General features: G+C 32.6%; 1 protein-coding gene across 1 annotated transcript; it reads left to right on the top strand.

Moving 5' to 3' along the window:
• On the top strand, positions 952-8,282 carry LOC109352310 (DEAD-box ATP-dependent RNA helicase 39). Its single transcript, XM_019594235.1, has 9 exons — positions 952-1,549; positions 2,538-2,633; positions 2,721-2,909; positions 3,037-3,177; positions 5,122-5,262; positions 5,650-5,792; positions 6,729-6,858; positions 6,974-7,022; positions 7,598-8,282. The coding sequence occupies exons 1-9, from the start codon at positions 1,043-1,045 to the stop codon at positions 8,104-8,106; spliced, it is 1,905 nt and encodes a 634-aa protein (XP_019449780.1). The 5' UTR covers positions 952-1,042; the 3' UTR covers positions 8,107-8,282.

Genomic DNA, 20,304 nt, shown 5'->3' with positions numbered 1-20,304 from the left:
TCTCCAACCGTGTGGACTTGGTCACACACGTTTGCCATACATGTGTTGACTTAGTCAACACACGGTTCAAGTCCAAAAAGCCTCAAAATAAAATAAAATAAATATTTATTTAAAAAGAATGTTGGTTCCAAGCCTAAGCCCAAGTCGGTCGGCCGACAACGGTGCAGGTGGTGTGCACGCGCGTATATGGAGGGTTTTGTTTATGTGAGTCCTCACCGACTCACAAAACCAATTTTTTTGTGTGAGTCCTCACCCACTCACAAAATCTATTGTACTCATTGGGGGCACACATCAAGGTTGCAACTTAAGGCTGGTAAAATCTTTCAATTTCTCTCCTCAAAGCAAGATAGGACTAGTGAGTTTTTTCATTTCATAAACCCAAAAGTCACCATAAATGGTCACATTAATGTGCGTTAAAACCACTTCAAAACTATCATTTTTTCAAACATATTCCAACATATATGGAGTAAGGATAATTTATTCAACAATAATGAATGCTTTGAACAACATATATAGTCCACATGTTATTAATGCATTCGTTTGGTAAAGAATATACATTTTACTCGTACATTGTATTTGTATGGTTAAGAAGATGTAATAATATTATAAATGAAATAAAATGAGGAAGAAAAATAATCTGGATGTGAAAAATGATTTCAATCCCCTCTAATATTCAATGATTTTTTTTTACATAACAAAACATAACGTTCAATAAGTAATTAACATCAAATTATGAAAATATAAAATGTATAAAAAATAAGAATGTAGTGTAAGAAATTATATAATAATAGCATGAAACCTTTTAGGATGGAAAAAAGTTAGAAGGAAATGAAATGTGTTGTAAAAAGTTTTTTATGATATAGTTAATTAATAGATTTTATATCAATCTATATCATTCTATATAAAATATAAAAAAAACATGTTATCTTTTTATTTTCGTATTCCTAGATATGAAATGCTGAAAGCAACATTCCATTATCTCAACCTAAAACCCTGAAAGGCTGAAACACAGTTACATACATTCTCAACCAAAGCTCCTTCAATGGCAGGAAGAACCATTTTCACTCTCTCATTCTCTTCTTCCAACTTCTCTTCCTTCACACGCCTTTCTCACCATGTCAACCTCACACTCTCCAAACCCATCATCAGGTTCTTCCCACGCTTCAGGCCTCTCTGTTCCATCGCCACCGCCGCACCGGAAACCGCAGACCTCATGAAACACTCCATGCTCCTCGAGAAGCTTAGAATCAGGCACCACAAGGACAAGCTTAAACCCCCAGAACCCAAAAAGAAGAGTCTTTCTTCAAACAAGGATTCTTCTGGTGAGATAAAGAAGAAATCTTTTGAGGAGAAGGAGAAGTTGATTGGGAGTTTTGAGGAGTTGGGTTTGAATGATGAGGTTATGGGATCTGTTAGAGAAATGGGTATTGAAGTTCCAACTGAGATACAGTGTATTGGTGTACCTGCTGTGTTGCAAGAGATGAGTGTTGTGTTGGGTTCTCATACTGGTTCTGGAAAAACTCTTGCTTACTTGCTTCCTATTGTTCAGGTACTCTTTTTATAATGTTAATTTAATTCCTTGGTCACTTATGTAGTCTAAATCTCATGATGTTTAAGTTCATGGTAGGAGTTTGCATTTTTTTGTTTACATGTGAATATTTTGCTTTTATTGCATTTAATACTTGAGTAATCTTAATATGTTATTAAGCTAGAAGAAATTTGGGAAATTTGATTTGTACAACTTTATGAGTCTTCTCTCTATGTACATAATATACATATATGTATGTATATATATGTACATGTACATATGTGTGTATATGTATGTATCGTGATGGGGTGGGTGAAGAATGGGAGCCTTGGTGCAATGATTAAAATCGTTGCCATGTGATGCGGTCACATATATGAGTGTTGGAATTGGTTTTTTGCAAATGCAAGGTAAGGCTGTCTACTGGCCTACTATTGATATTAGAGATACTAGTTGAGTTATTTGAGTTGGTTATAGTTACTTGGATATTGGTTAGAGGCTAGCTACTAAGTAAGCTCCATCATTCACTTTTTGTAATAACCTTTTCTCATTTTATCACATTCAGAATAATATTCAGGCTCTTTGGGCTCCTACCATGTTTTCTAACAATAGATCCACATAGGGGGTCCTACTGGATCTTGTGCATAGCAGGAGCTTTATAGCACCATGTTGTCTATTTTGATGTGATTTGACGAGAGATGGACAAATATAAGCAAGTGTGTTGAAGTATACATATGTATGAGGTTGATAAAAAATGTAGTAGGAACCATTATCCTATTGAAGTGTCAACTCATTCTGGCAACAATTTTGGGTGCTATGTATTTCAGTGATACTTCTACCATCTGGAAATAGTTAAATTTATTTTGTAGATTGGTATAACTTAGTTTTGGAAATTTGTGTCCTTATTACATCCATTTCGTGTTATTGAAGTTTATGACTTCAAATTGTGACTAACTGATCTAACCATCTATTGTAGACCTCTGATATAGACACTGTTAATTTATTGTTGTAGCTTCTAAGACGGGATGAACAATTGAATGGAATGGTTTTGAAGCCTAGGCGTCCCCGAGCTGTTGTTTTATGCCCTACAAGGGAGTTGTCTGAGCAGGTGTTTGTTCACTTTAGTTTATTTCATTTTTTAGAAACCACTTCCAATATGTTGAAGTGCACAAATTAATATAAAATGGGCTTTTAGGTTTTTCGAGTTGCAAAATCAATAAGCCATCATGCACGATTCAGGTGTACCATGGTTAGTGGTGGTGGCCGTCTTAGACCCCAAGAGGATTCACTGAATAATCCCATAGATATGGTAGTTGGTACCCCTGGCAGGATTCTTCAACACATCGAGGAGGGAAACATGGTATATGGTGACCTCAAATACTTAGTAAGTATCCTAAAATTGCCAATTTTGAATATGCAACAATGAGCTGCTTCAATTTTAAAAGTTTTATTGAGAAAACTATCCTCAACACATCGAAGTTTCACCTATGATGGTGGTATTTGTTTTGCAGGTGTTGGATGAGGCAGACACAATGTTTGATAGGGGCTTTGGTCCTGATATACGCAAATTTCTGGGCCCATTAAAGCGCCGTGAATCAAAATCTGATGGTCCAGGTTTTCAGACTGTCTTGGTAACTGCAACCATGACAAAGGTACGCTGATTTGGACATCAATTTTGCTGGAAGTTAGCCACTTTCAAAGTAAATATTAATGGTTTTGACGATTCTCATAACATAATTATAATCATTAATTAATGAGTGCATGATTATAATTTATTCTATCTCTCCTTGAATGTGAAACTTAAAAAAGTGCCTTATTAACCAATATCCCTGCAGATGCTTGTGTTCGAATAATGTTAGCTTGTCAATATTTCTTTTGTCATTTCTTTTCACTTCTTTGTGCAAAGTTTACTTTTATATGAATAAAAAAGGTGACCTAGTACATGAGACTCCCACTTAGTGGGGTCTAGGGAAGGTAGATATATGCAACCTTACTCCGCAGCAGAGAGGCTGGTTCCAGGATTTGAACTAGTAACCTCATGGTCACTAAGCATCAACCTTTCCATCACTCCAAGCTCACCCTCTTACAATACATTTATATGAATCCATAAACAAAATATTATCTTGTGAGTAATCTTTTAAAAGGGTGATACTGTAGTGGTTTTGTGTTTAAAGGTTGCTCACTTGCTCTCTTTCCTTCTGTCTGTCTTTTCTCTTTATTGAAATATCTTATTGTTTGGGAAGTTAAGAATGTATAAGCCCACTAGATTTAATGGCTATTTCAGCCCTTCTCTCTTTGGGGACAGGAGGTTTCTTTGTCTTATATTATAGTTGGCACAATTGTTTCCAATAATGTTTAATGAGAAAAGGCAACACAATTTGAAAAGCCATATTTTAATATTATATATTACTGATTGTTTGGGTTGTGACATGAACACTTAGAATTTTATTTCTTCCTTGGTACATGTTATCTATTGAAGACATTTTTGAGTAATCTGCAATATGTCTAACTCTCTAATAAGGCCTGTCGAGTTGGCCCACTTTCAACTTTTCTGTATGTATTTCAATATTTTAGCTCTAATACAAATGTGAAAGAGCAGTCAGCATCCAGACTCTCCATGTGGATTATTCATTTGAACTAGTTTTACATATTCTAAAACACTTCGAATTTATTTCTTTTCATGATACAACAACAACCAAGCCTTAATCCTACTAGGTGAGGTTAGCAAAAGAGGGTAGTTCAGTACACGAGGCTCCCACCTAGTGAAGTTTGGGGAGGGTAGACGCGTACAGCCTCACCCTCACAAGTGAAGAGACTGTTTTTAGGATTTGAACTCATGACCTCCAGGTCATGATGCAAGCAACCTTATGGTTGTGCCAAAGCTTGCAAATAAACGGGCGGCTTAGTGTATGAAGCTCCCACCTAGTGAGGTCTGAGGAGGGTATATGTACACAACCTTACTCTTGCAAGCGAAGAGATTGTTTCCATGATTTAAACCCATGATCTCCAGGTCACAAGGCAAACAACAATACTGTTGTGCCAAGGATAACTCTTCTCATGATATTCGTAAAGATGTCTAAAGTAACAATTATCTTGAATAGAGCATCCTACCGAATTTGTTTACTTCTATGTCTGATCTATAAAACAATATGCACTTAGGATCCTGTTTAATCTTCTTGTTAAGCTACTGAGTAGTGAAACTATGATGTTTCATATTTATGTATAGAGGATGACCAAATGCAGATTTATTTTGATGTGCATTGCTGTATTTTTTTTGTAATGATCCGATATAAGGTTATTTGTTTCGAATTGTTGCATGTTGCTTATTCTTTTAAAAAAATTCTTATTCTGAGGAATATCATGATGGGAATGTGAGGGCGTCTTCCCAATTTCTTTGTAGAGTAGTTTTTTGAATGTTTTATCAAATCCTATGACTTGAGTATAATGTGATATCTGAATGTGTAGTCCTGCGGTCTTCTTGATTATGCTATTCTCTGGACAATCCATATTCCTATTATATATAAATCTAGTGAACAATTTTAAGGATTACTTTTGATAGTGAAGTTCCACAGTGTTGACTTCTGTAACTCGTGCAGGCTGTGCAAACACTTGTTGATGAGGAGTTTCAAGGCATTGTACATCTGCGCACATCGACGTTGCATAAAAAGATTTCTTCGGCTCGTCACGACTTTATTAAACTTTCAGGTTCTGAGAACAAGCTGGAAGCTTTGCTTCAGGTTAGTCCTGTATTTTTACCATCTGACTTGTCCAAGTCAATAGATACTTAATATTTATGGCTTGTGGTGTATCTGAAGGGGCACCAAGTCTAATTGGGGATTGAGTCCCTATCTAGTTGCTTTGCTTTAACTGCTGCTAGTGGAATTATTCTTTATTGTTGTTGTCGTCGACTTGTCGTCATTTTTCGTTTTTGTTGTTTTGATTTTATTTCTGTTCTATTCAAAACTTTCGTCCTTTTTATGCTCTGTAATGAAACCTATGCTGCATGTTTTTCTTATGGCAGTCGACTAATACTTACGCTCATCACTATCAAAGTACTGGTTGGATTGGATGTTGTCTTAATTCAATGGCTTTTTATTATGTGGTTTGTGATCGTGTGATGGCAGGTACTTGAGCCAAGCCTGGCAAAGGGGCACAGGGTTATGGTTTTCTGCAATACATTGGATTCAAGCCGTGCTGTGGATCACTTTCTTGGTGAAAATCAGATTTCTACTGTCAACTACCATGGAGAGGTACCGGCAGAGCAAAGGTGGGATACTAACCATTCTTTATCCACTTCTTCCACTTTTTACTCATGTTGTCATTGAAGTTACATTGACTCTGCTTAGATGAGTTTTGCCTGGAAATGGCCTCATTTTTAACTGTTCAAGTTTTAGGAATTAGATTAAAAAAAAGATGATTGAGACTGAAAAGAATATGTATTATGCTAATGAGAGTCAATAATTGTGTTACAAAACAAAGCACCGATTTCACACCTCTTGAGGCTGTGGGTATACAAAAAGCAACAATGCTCTCTGCTTCGGGAGCACTACAAGTAACTGTTACCTAACCAAGAAGATGTTCCTAATTTCATAATTATAAAACATACTTCTCAACATTCCCTATCAGCTTGTTACAAATAAACTCACTTTTGTGATGGGCTTTACAAACAATCACTTGTATCACAATGTAACTGAGGAAAATAAGTGTTGTTTTAGACAACAAATTTGTTAGACAGTTAGTGATGCACAGCCAACAGATACAACTCTTCTGGAAAGAGTTTTTTCGTGGGAAAGGGACTGGAATGCTATAAGGATGCATGACCGAAGAAAATAGGCACTGCGGGAAAGACAGCTGGGATAGGAAGACACTATTGGAAATAGGCAGCATATTTCCTAATCACAGCAAAATCCACCAAATAAATTCTCTTAAGTTATCAGAATAATCATTTGGAAGGTGTGATGAAAAATAAATTCATTGTAATAAACTACAGATTGCATTACATGGAAATAATTGATGAAGATGAACAAAGAAAATAGAGGAAGGGGGGAAATAATAGAGATGTCACCAAAGATATGTATTTTATTTACTTTCAAATTGTATATGGCAACTTTTGATCCTGCCGTGGCATAATCTTCTCTGTTCAGATGCTCTGTTACTGTTTTTCTATGCCCACTTATTTGTATTGCTTATTTTTTGATCCCAGGGTTGAAAACCTGAAAAAGTTTAAGAGTAATGATGGAGATTGCCCTACATTAGTTTGCACAGATTTGGCTGCTAGGGGTCTGGACTTGGATGTAGATCATGTTGTTATGTTTGACTTCCCGAAGAATTCTGTAAGCTTCATATCTATGACTCTATATTTTGTCCACAAAGTTCCCTTCCCCTTTTTCTACCTTGCTTTCTTGATATTAGTTGGTTGCATTACATAACTTTCCCTTTTAATTTTAGATCGACTACCTTCATCGCACAGGTAGAACTGCTCGTATGGGTGCAAAAGGTAACAGATTCTTATGTGTTTCTCATTATTACAAAATTGAGAATTCTGTTTCTCTTCTACTATTTGATTTTTTATTTATTTAGACTTTTGTAAGCAGTAACAATCTTGCAACCAGACTTTGACTCAAACTATAGTAAAATTCATATTGCTTATAACTTAGAATATTAAAGTATGTACCATGGTGCCATCTCATTATGTACCCAAGAAAGAAATCATCTCATTGTGCATTATTTTGGATTCTGCAATTTCCTTTAATATTGTTAAACCAAATATAGAGGGTGAGTTTGGCGCAATGGTAAGGTTGCTGCTTAGTGACCATGAGGTCACGGGTGTCGGGTTCAAATCCTGAAAATAGCCTCCTCGCTTACAAGGGTAAGGCTGCATATATCAACGCTCCCCAGACCCTCTGAGTGGGAGTCTTGTGCATTGGTCGCCCTTTTTATTGTTAAACCAAATACATGATGCTTCTATGTCTGAGTCATATCTTAGCTCTCAATTGTATATTGTTTATTGCATTTGTGAGTGTTACAATTATGGCGTTGTATTAGGAAGATTAAATACTGTTTCTGTTGCAGGGAAAGTAACAAGTTTGATTGCTAGAAGGGACACTATCTTGGCCACCAGAATAGAGGAGGCACTGAGGAAGAATGAGAGTTTGGAGGCTATCACTTCAGAAAGTGTCCGAAAGGACGTTACTAGGACTCAAATCACTGAGAAGAGAGGAAGGAACAAAAATTTCGTTAGCGTTGCAAAGGTTAAGAAGAATTCTGCTGGTCGCCCTAGTTCAGCAAATGAGTCCGGTACGAAATCCAGAAAAGGATCACCATCAGCAAAACCTATGAAGAAAGGAATTAATGTTTCAAAGCCTATAAAATCTTCCAGTGCAAGTAGCTCTAGAAAAGCTTCTTCAGGGAATAAGCAAACAAGTAAAAGGGCCAATGCCACCAACAACCAACAACAACAATCAAGGCCTTTTGCTGTTAGGACTTCTAAACCCAGTGCCTCCAAATCTTCAGATTCTAAACTCAGTGTTGTGGGATTTAGGGGGAGGAATTCATCATCAAATAATACACAATCACTCTAGTGAAGTGGGTTGGGTAGTAAGCAAAATAACTCCCTGTTTTGTATCAGATAAAGATTTTTTTCTTTAGTAAGTTATATGATTTTACTTGTCATTATAAGTTAATTATCCAATGTAAATGAGATGATTAAAATCAAATTTTCAATCTAAAGGTCCTTACCATACTCTATCAAGATCAAGGCATATTATGTCCATAAAAGATTTCAGGAGTTACAAGGTTAGGAACTCCCTTTGGAATAAGAGTCTCATATGTGGATACAAAATAGAGTTGCTCTTGACAGATTTGAAATACAGCATTCTATTCTACACGGAAAATGATATATCCTCCTGTAAATCCTCATACTAAAAAGAAAGTGATATATGTTACAAAATAGTACTTTGTTTATTAAAGATTGGTTTATAAGTGACACATGTCATTTTCTTATAGGTAGGGAGACATCATTGTTCATTCCACACCATAGAAATTGAGCATATTATAGTTAGTATTGGCAATTAGGGCCGCTCTGCTCATGCCCATGCTATGCTTGCCTAAATTAGGGTAGACATGAGCATATTTGTTTTTAAACCAGACATGAAATATCATGTCTTGTCTGTCCTAAACATGGGCATGACAGACTTACGAGTTGTCTTAATAAAATTACAATATATATACATACAAATATATAAATGTATATACACTAGTTGTACAAAATAAACAATACATAATTTGTATACAAATATGCAAATGTATTTATCATAATCAACAGTCATAAATGAAACAATATTTACAAAAAAAACAAACGCATATATATAACATAAAATATATAATACATAATTTGCATACAAAATACAAGACGAACAATACACATTGATATATAACATACATAATACAAATGTATATATATATAATAAAAAATCATACTATTTTCTCACTTTTGATGTATAAATTCATTTAACAAATAGAACACATTTTCTCACATTTGACAAAATACAAATATGTTTACATATTTGATGTTCAATACTTTCTCTAATAATGCTTGCATGCTGTGCGCTTTGCCCATTTGAAATGCTCCTATGCGAAAAAGGCATGTTAGACGGACATTATAAGACGAATGAATATATTTTTGATGTCCTGCCGACCAAATAAATGTGGGCGGTAGATAGGTCCCATGGGGGCTTTGCCCAAATTATCAATGATAATTATAATACATTATTATTTCTATGAATATGTTCGAAACTAGATTCGTTATTTAATTTGATAAATTTGGTTTGTGGACAAATAAGTCGATTTGTGAGATTCAAAAGTTAACTCGATTATATAATCACATATAAATATATACATAATATATATAAAATCATATACACAAAATATATATATACACTCATATTTTAAAAAATATTTTATAATTATTTTATTTATATCTTTATATTAATATGTGTTAAATATTATATATATATATATATATATACATGCATATGTATAAAGAATAATTTTTTTAATGCATTATTGTAAGAAATGATAACACTTAGTATGAATCACTTGATCTTAATTGAATGATTAAAATTAAAAGATATTTGTATATTATATAGAAGACTATTGTACAACTTTAAAGAAATTAGTAAGTGGGTTGGGTTTGAAGGGTTTGGATGAGAGTATGATAGATTTTTAATTGTTTTTACTAAAATAACCTTGGCAGAGACTTATGTTTAGGGATAACAATGAGTCTTGTTGGATCTGGGTAGTGTATTACCTGGACCCGCCCTGTTGCTTCATTTTTTGATCCAAATCCGCCCCAGACCTATGCTGATACCCGCTGGGTCTGTTATCCATAGGTCATTGGGTACCCAACAGATCTGCGAGTACCTAAAATTAAAAATATTAATCATAATTTCCAGTAATTTATGTAATTGTGTATTTATTTACTACAATCTTATATGTTATTTAGGTAATCAACAAGAGAAAAAATTATAAAAAATAATTTACAGTTTTAAACACATTTTAAATTGACTATTTCAACATTATGACATAAAATTAATTTAATAAGAATTGTCCAATCAACATAATATTATATTACACATATCAATTAACAACATAACATCACTACTTAACAATGTAACATCACTGTTTAACAACATATCAATTATATTTACGAATTGACAATATAACATTATGGGTTAACAATATATATATATATATAGGGATTCACATATTCCAAATCTTAGTTAACAATTCTAGAGAAATATGATGGTATAGGTCTACTCACTAATTCAAATCATTAGATTTGCCTAAAATTGATGGATAAGATGTGGAGTAAGTGGATCTCCTCATATATATATATATATATATATATATATATATATATATATAGGAAGGAATAGCGGGGTCCGGGTCTGAGTACCTCATGTTCGGACCCAAACTCATCCAACATCGGGTCTTAGAAATCTCGAGTCTCATTACCTACGAGTCCAAAAACACGTACCCAGACCCGACCCATTATGAGTATTTTTAGTGGGTACTCATGGATCTAGGTACCCATTGTCATCCCTACTTATGTTGATTTAACCAAGGTAGGAGGCTAACATAATCCTTCCTAAAATGGGGTGGACTCATGTTAATAAACTATATGATTTTCTAACCTAGGTAAAGAAGTTTTTTATTTGGAGTATGTTAGCATTGTGCACCAAGACTTTTGAACAAAATTAATCCTCTTATTTTAATTGTAATAGGAGTTGTTTTATAATTTCCATTTTAAAAAATTCACCCATCATCCCCAACCTTCCTCCACCCACATTAACCTACTAATCCCAAAAATTCACCCACCATCACTATATTTCGCTACTAAGGTATCAAAAATTCGAAACTTCGATCAATCGCCTTCATTTGTTGTGCTACATTCTTGTTAGTGTTCATTCATTTTTTCTCCACCTTACAATTTTATATTACATGCAACAATAATCCAAATAAATAAACAACAACATGTTCCAATATAATAATCCACTTTATTCCTTTATTTATAAAAATGGTAATATTCATACCACGATGATCGTTCTGCTAATATTTTTCTCTCATTGACGAATTATGTTAGTAGTGACTTATTTTCCCATTAACAATCATTCTGGTATTTACTATACAAATGCTTTCTTTTCTCATGACGATCATTTTAGTGGTGTCTTTTTATTCTATAGATGAATTATATTAGCACCGACTTATTTTTACATCGACAATAATTTTGACAACGATTATGTCATTGAGTTCTGTTCCCACTAACGATCTTTTGAGTGATGCCTCTTCTCCCACTAACATATTAGGTGAGCGATGACTTCTTTTCCCTTAGACATTCATTACAATGGTGATTATATAAGTGATGCATTTTATTTTTTTCATCGATGATCATTCTCATAATGCATTTTCTCCAAATGATAAATTATATTAGCAATGAATTCTTTTAGGAGTATGTGATGATCTTCCCAACAAATATCACTCACAAGAGTCGAACATTTCCAATGATTTTGTGGACAAATGTATTTATTTGTTTATCTTCATTTTAAAGGAGTTATTTGCAATAAGCTTAAAAATTATTAAACTTTAATTTGAGGGAACATGTTACAACATTATCATAATTAGGATTTAATTAGTTTCATTTTATTTAAATTTATATATAATTTATGTTTATCTTATTAGTTATTAATTGAGATTATTTCATCATTTTATAATAATTTTTGTTTATATAATAAATTCTTTGTACCGACTCATAATTAATTTTTACCGATTCTTATTATCCTAACCTTCTACACATATCACATTTCTCATGGCTAATATAATCATCACACAAAATGTTTATATAGGTTTATTATCTATTCATATTTTATATATTTTCAACAACAAAGGGTGTATCAAGTTGAAATGGAAACATGTTCCATCCAACTCACCCAACACACTCCTACTGAAATTGCTAATCATCAACCATGCCTTTTTCCATACGACAAAAATACACATTGCCTTTATTAAGTTATCATGATTTATGCATTTTCTAAATCAACTTTTGTACATGCTTCAGAGGGATAAAAAATAGTAATTTTGTATTGTTTATTGATTAGATTTTTATTTACTACCCAAACCGATTGAAAACTAAAAAAGAAAGGGATAAATTTATCTGTATTATATTTTTCTTGAAGAATTTTTTCTGTATTATGTTGTATCATTATTTACTTTTTGCAAATGTAATGCATGCTATAGTTCTTAATTAGTCCAAGCCGAAGAATCACTATCATATGTGATATTTGATGCTTGTGTCTTTCCTCACATTTTCTTAAGATTGTTTCATTTATTTTTGGGTCGTAGGCTAAATCTTTTGTAAGATTTTAACTACCAAATTTTGTCTGAATTTAATTTATGTGGTAATAAATAAACAAATTAATACTTCAAATTATTTAGTTTATGTGACATTATGATATAAATCTTTTCTTACATTTTATTACTTTTGTTGTCTTTCAAAACAAATTTCAATCTAGTTAATAAAAACAAGTAATGTTTCATTGTAAAAAAAGTAACCCCTAATGCAAGAAAAAAAGTAACCTAGTTAATCCTTGTTTTGTTTCCATACCCAACAAGAAAATTCTTATGTAACATTCACGTTGATAGAGAGCAAAATGGTGTGTGAGGAATAGATACTTTGTAACTTATCCTTGTTCTATCTAAGATTCTATCTAACATTATTTATGATTATCTAAAATTCTAATTGATCGTCGTTAAGTTTTCATATAATTGTATTTTTTGTATTACCAAGAGTACTTCTTCAATCTATAATTAAGAAGGTAATCTTTTTAACTATCTCTCCTACTAAAAGTAGTTCTCATGAATGAATTGAATCATTAACTTTTAGGATGTTAGTATATTTTGAACCATGAGGGAAGAGTACATTGGAAAGTGCTTCAAATCCAATAGCTAAAACTCAAATTTAATGACCATTATAACTTGCTTGAATATTATTAAATAAAAATGACTTATTTTTATACAATTATTTTTTTTTTGACAATTTATACTTAGAAGAAAAATCAGTTTTTGACTATATTAGTATCATCGCTGAAACTGATTAGCTTTAAATTCTTTCTATTTATTATTCTAAAAATAAAAAGTTTAAACAATAATTTATTTTAAAATTTCAATTTCAACATTCTTATTATTACCAGTTATATTAATTAGTTCACAAAATGTTATAGTGGTAGGAGACATTCATGAATGAGAAAGAAAAGATGAACAAGAAAGAATGAGAAAAATAAAGAATAAGAATAAAAATCTTTCTCATTGATTGAATTAGAAAATGATACAATGATTTATATATTGAAAACAAAAAAACTAACAACCAACTATCTCAATAATGCTTTAACAGCCCCCCGCAGGCTGGAATGTGTCATGCATTCCAAACTTGGATATAATTATGTTGAACACAACGATATACTATAATACCTCCTCTTGTTGGTGAGTGAATCTTCATCTCCCAGTCTTGAAATCATAATGCGAAGCAACAACGACGCTTAACCACCATAGGCAGAAGTAACTTCATCCAAAACTTAACCATCTATCTTGACAAAAGCTTAACCAACCAAACCAACCATAATAGATGAAAGAGAGAAAATAAAATGGACATTAATCTTGACCCGAATATGTTGCTTTAAAGAAGAAAAATTACACACTTTAATAATGTTGTGTGTTTAATGAGAGAAAGGGGTAAAGAAAATAGAATAATAAAGAAAAAAGAAAGATAATTGGGGGTAAATGATAAAGAATATGAAAATGTTGAGACTCAGATTTTAGAAGCTCCTTGATGAACATAATGCTATTCTTAGTGACATTTTCTGAAAGGTTGAAAAGAGAACTCCAAGCTTTAGAAGCAGCAAACGTGCATGCCATTTTAGAAAGTGAACCTTTGATAGATGAGGTTTTGCAAGAACTTGAAGTGGCAACACGTTGTGAGGAAGATGTGGGTGAATGGTTAGGCATGTCTCAACCTATCACTGCAAAGTCTTGAACACAAGTATGAGCATACAATTTATCATTAGAATTCCAAAAGTAAGAGCCTTACACCTAAGGCAATAATATACCCTAACTCTTAATTTGTTGAAGAAGCCTAGGCTTGTGATCTTGTGACCAAGACCCTCTTGGATTTCTTAGTCACCACATAAGAAAATGATGCATTAAAATGATGCTGATACCATATTGCGAAAATTTTGCAAAAGCATAAAATGAATATTATGGATATTTCTCATTTTTGATCAAGACATGAAAAACCTTATTTATAGTGTAAACTAACTAGCTAACTAACTAGCTAACAAACTAATAAACACATGTTGTAAAACAATTCAACATGTGTTAACATGTGGTAGCTTTGTTTTTCAATAGCCCCTCAAGATGGAAGATAAATGTCAATTGGCTCCAACTTGATAATTCAATTTGATATCATGACAATGTAATGAATCGGAATCTCGATCCTAACGTGATTGAATTTTCTCAATCAATTGATCTTCTTGTTGTTGTTGTTATTGATCTTGTTGTTGTTGTTGTTGTTGATCTGGTTGTTGATCTTGTAGATCTTTTTGTTTCTTCTTTTTGTTTTCATCTTATTTTGCATTGTTTGGTGAGTTCAAGAGAGTAGTCAAGAATCCTTCTTGGTTCATAACATTGGAATTACCATAAGGAATGCCACCACGTTCTAGAAGGAGGACACAAAATGAGTAAGAAAGTGTAGATACTAATGGGAACCCTGCAGTTCCACCACCAACAATGATGTAGTCATAGTAATCCTCTAATAGGAATGAACTTATGTTTGATACCAACTTGGCCTCATTAGATAAATTCTTCAAATCACTAGAATTCTCTATCTTTGCATCTTTCTCGTGACATTGCAATCATGACTTTTCTTCTTCTTCTTGGAAGTGCAACTGTTGTCCTCCTTCTTATTCTCATCCACAATATTTGTTGGATCATGGAAGAGAAAAATAATAATTTTAGAGAATACACAAGGGTGACCAAAGCCTTTAGGATGAAGGCTCTGATACCATATTAAAATGGTAGGAGTCATTCATGAATGAGAAAGAAAAGATGAACAAGAAAGAAGGAGAAAAATAAAGAATGAGAATAAAATTTTTTCTCATTGATTGAATTAGAAAATGATACAATGATTTATATATTGAAAACCAGAAAAACTAACAATCAACTATCTAACAACTAACTATCTCATTAATACTTTAATAGAGTCAATAGAATAATTTCTCAAAAATTAATGTACAAACAATCATTCAATGGAGTAGATTATTAATTGATTTTAATAAATATTATTTTCATATTTCTCTTTAAATGAATGTTATTAGTATGTAATTAATCAATTCTGTCTACTATCAACCTTTTCAATTATCTATAATAATTTATTACGATAAATTGAAATGGTATTAAAATGAATAATATAATTAGTGGTTACCATATTTAGAAATAATTAAGAAAACATTTAAATTAATATATATTTGAAGGACATAAAGCCATTTGGCCTATTGCAGATCAGGGTAACCATGGAGAGTGTTTCATGTTTATGTGCAAGAGCTCAAATATAATATGCAAGTGGTCCATGATGAAGAACTTAAATTAAAATTATCATAATTGAAATATAATTAAATATCTATGCTAAGAGTTTTTATTCTATCTGTACATTATATATTTATGTGTTAATCATCATTAAATTTTAAATAAAATTATCAAAATGACTACATATATATTAGTTAGTTGAAATATCAAACACAATTAAAATCAAGTGAAACTTATTCTGATCAGTCAAACACTCTTACCAAGTACTTACAAGCACTTCTTGAATGCATTAGCTAGATATGTTCCTTAAAAAAGTTGCACATATATACCGAAAACTAGTTTTTAGAAAGACAAATTCTTGCTTTCTCTTTTACATATAAGGGTAAAAATATCATTACATTAAATTTAAAATATAAATTTGTCAATTCAATTTTTTATATATATACTTTCTCTCTAGTACAAGTGAGAATCTTGACTCATACATATACATATATCAAATAGTGAAAGTAAATTAGTAAATTTGAGGAAAAAATCTACAAAAAGTCTAACCTAACTTAATCTTTTATAGATCATATATTAGACTTAATGGCTAACATGTTTCTACATTGAGTAAGGATCTTCTCCATTAATGGATAGACAAGTATCACATAATAACATTCAAAAGATAACACATAATAACATATTTATCCTTTTACTTATCATAAAATTACATTTTTACCATTAAAAACATTAAGAAAACAAGTATTTGTCTCACCATTACTTGAGAGGATCCTTGTTCTTCTACGAGTAATGTTTAACCATTCTACTAAATTCTCATACCCACAAGAAAGTGATATATGTAACTTATAAATCATCATTAATAAACCAAATATCACTTTGTGAGATATATCACTTTATTATGGGTTAAAAGATATAGTAGAAAAATTTAGCAGGAGAATATATCATTTTCGTTTATTTTATACATCAAAAAGTGAAAGTAAATTAGTAAAAGTGAGGAAGAAGTGTGGGTCACATAGTAAGTAGTCTACTTTGATATAAAGCACGACAAAAACTTGATAACATTCATTCTCCCGTTCCTAAAACTAATTGGTATGCTTTAAAGATAAAAAAAATGTTTATCACATGAAATTGTGCGCTAGCAAGCATATTATGAGTTTACACCCACAAAATACAATTCACACATACCATAAATGCTTATTAAGACATTATATAAATCCAAACCTTTCCTCTACCTCATATATAATTATTCATAGAGAAACTTAAACTATATTTCACTTAAAGGATTAAACCATTTGAAAATAAATGGAGGGTGAGATAATCAACTACATGAAAGCTTGGTTTCAAACAATCATTTCTCTTTGTTACTATTATGCTATTGGTAATATTCCCCTAAAGACTTCCCTAGACTCTTGGCTATAATACCTATCATGTATCTCTTTCTCATTCTTCCTCTTTTCCTTAACACCATACATCTTTATGGAACATTTGCTTTCTTCATTTCTTGGCTTGCAAACTTTAAGCTTGCTCTTTTTGCATTTGAGAAGGGTCCTCTATCTGACCCATCTCTCTCACAAAAAAACTTTGTGGTTGTTGCCTATTTCCCCATGAAAATCGGCAATTAAATGATACCTACAAATTCTGAAAATTCACCATCGAATGCTATGAAAGATGGCCATAACTCACTATTGAACGATACCATATATAAAAGTAGTTGCATTTATTGGGGTGATAAAAGCTTATGATTACAAAGACTATGACGTGCACAACATACACAACATTGTATTGTACACCCTCTATTCCTTGCACTTATATATGATTCTTGAGATCATTCTAGCCATGGTTAAAGTACTAGCTCGAACCTTGTTAGGTGTTGAGCTTGAGCCTCACATTGATGAACCATATTTGGCTTCATCACTACAAGACTTTTGGAGCCGAAGATGGAACCTTGTTGTTGTCAATACCTTAAGACTCAACATTTATGAACCTACCAAAAAGTTTGTATTGCCTATAATAGGTCGCAAATGAGCCTCTCTACCTGCTATCTTCCTCACCTTTTTGGTCTCTAGGTTAATACATGAACTCCTACTCTTTTACTTGGGTCGAGTTAGTCCTGCTTGGGAAATCACATAGTTCTTCCTACTTCATGGTTTCTGTCTACCCTTTGAAGTTTTTTGAAGAAGAAACTTGTTGTTAAATTTCAACTACCAAGAGTAGTGCTAGGGCCTCTTACCCTTGGATTTATCATGGCCACTGTTTTGTGGTTGTTCTTCCCTCAACTTATTCGGTGCAATGGTGAACAAATAGCTTTTGAAGAGTGTGCATAAGTGGGAATGTTCCCGAAGAATACTACTCATGCATTGATGATGTGGTTCAACACAAAGAAATTCTACCTCAAAATCATTCACTCATTCAACATTCATCAGCAATCCCAACACTCATTTACTTAGCAGCGAAACGCATTTACTCTCAAAATCGACCTCGAAAATCATTCAACCTCAAAATAATTCACTCATTCAACACTGAAAATCATTCACTCATTCAACACGAAAATCATTCGACACAGATTTCAAAAATCCTTCACATTACATTTAGCTTGTATTGAGTTATAAATATTTTCCTTATAAATGAGCGAAAGTGATTTCACTCATTTAGCTTGTATTGAGTTGAGGTTTCCGACTCATTTAGCTTACATTATGAGTTAGGGTTCCGATCATAATAATTCATTTGCTATGCTTGGTGAGCTTCACTCCAAGCTTTAGGGATTTACGCTCATTATATTTTTTTGTTAATAGAAAATGGATCGAAAATGGATGAGTGCCAATCGATTGACGAAGGAGTATGAAAATGGAGTGAAATCATTTGTTAGGTTTGCAAATGAGAATACTGAAAACCCTAATATATTTGTATGTCCTTGCTTAAGATGTTGTTACTCAAACTGAATTACTCGAAATGAGTTAAAAGGTCATTTAGTGTGTCATGGTATAGATCAAAGTTACACATGTTGGATAAGATATGGTGAGACGAGAGACGTTATGGATTGTGATGATGAGATGCATATGAAATATAACTATACAAATGCATATGAAAAAAACCATATCGTTTCGAGGAAATGGCAAACATTGTTGAAGAGGATCTTCAGGATTGTCCTGAGATGTTTTAGCAGTTGATAAGTGATGTTGAGAAACCTTTATATGATGGTTGTACTAAATTCACAAGATTGGCAGTGGTGTCAAGGTTGTATATGTTGAAATCTGTTAATGGATAGAGTGATAAGAGTTTCACCGACTTGCTTGCACTTCTGAAGGATATGTTGTCGGAAGATAATGTGCTCCCTTCTCGAACCTATGATGCAAAACAAATGTTACGCTCCATAGGCATGGACTACACTAAGATACATGCTTGTCAAAATGATTTCATCTTATTTTTTAATGAATATGCTTCATTAAAGTTTTGTCCTAAATATAATGCAACACGATATAAGAATGAAGACTCAATTCCCAAAAAGGTTGTATGGTATTTTCCCATCAAAGCAAGATTCAAGCATATGTTTAGCAATGTCAAAGATGCAAATAAGTTGACATGGCATGATGAAGAAAGGATTAAAGATGGCAAGCTTCGACATCCTACAGATTCTCCTAAATGGAGAAAAATTGATCACGACTATCCTAGATTTGGTCAAGAATCAAGAAATCTATGTCTTGCATTGTCAACAGATGGAATTAATCCACATAGTGTTCAAAGTTGCTCCCATAGTACATGGCCAGTGAAGTTGGTGATATACAACCTACCTCATTCTCTATGCATGAAGCGCAAATATGTGATGTTATCTATGTTAATTTCTGGATCTAAACAACCAGGAAATGACATAGACATATATTTGGCTCCATTAATTGAAGACTTGAAGCAAATGTGGGAGACACGCATAAATGTATATGATGCGTATAGGGAAGAAAACTTCAACTTGTGGGCTTTGTTGTTCGGCACAATCAGTGATTTCCCTGCATATGGTATATGTCTGGATATAGTACAAAAGGACATTTTGCATGTCCTGTATGTAAAGACAATACTCATTCAATGAGGTTGAAACACTATAAGAAAAATGTATTCCTTAGTCATCATAGATTTTTGCCTTCAGATCATCACTATCGACGATGGAGAAAAACATTTGATGGAAACAATGAAGAAGGTCGTGCTCCTTTTCCGTTGATAGATGGCCAATTATTTCAAAAGCTAAAGGGTTTGAATACTAACTTTGGTAAACCTTTTGCAAAAGAAATTGTTATAAGTGGGTGGAAGAAAAGATCAATTTTCTTTGAATTGTCATATTGACATTCATTATATGTAAGATATTTCCTCGATGTTATGCATATTGAAGAAAATGTGTTTGAAAGTCTCATTGGTATCTTACTCAATGTCCCTGATAAGACCAAAGATGACTTGAATGCATGGTTGGACTTGGTTAGTATGGGAATAATGAAGGAATTGGAGCCGATAATGAAGGGAAAATGTACATTTCTATCTCCAGTAGCTTATACTTTGTCGAAGAAAGAGAAAATTTAATTTTGTAAATTTATTCATGGTGTTAAAGTTCAAGAAATGTACTCTTCCAACATTCAGAACCTCATATCAATGAAAGACCTCAAGTT

This window comes from Lupinus angustifolius, chromosome LG07 (genome assembly GCF_001865875.1).
Source record: "Lupinus angustifolius cultivar Tanjil chromosome LG07, LupAngTanjil_v1.0, whole genome shotgun sequence".
Taxonomy (NCBI): domain Eukaryota; kingdom Viridiplantae; phylum Streptophyta; class Magnoliopsida; order Fabales; family Fabaceae; genus Lupinus; species Lupinus angustifolius.
Note: the sequence above shows the minus strand (reverse complement) of the source record. Positions and strands in the feature narration are given on the sequence as shown.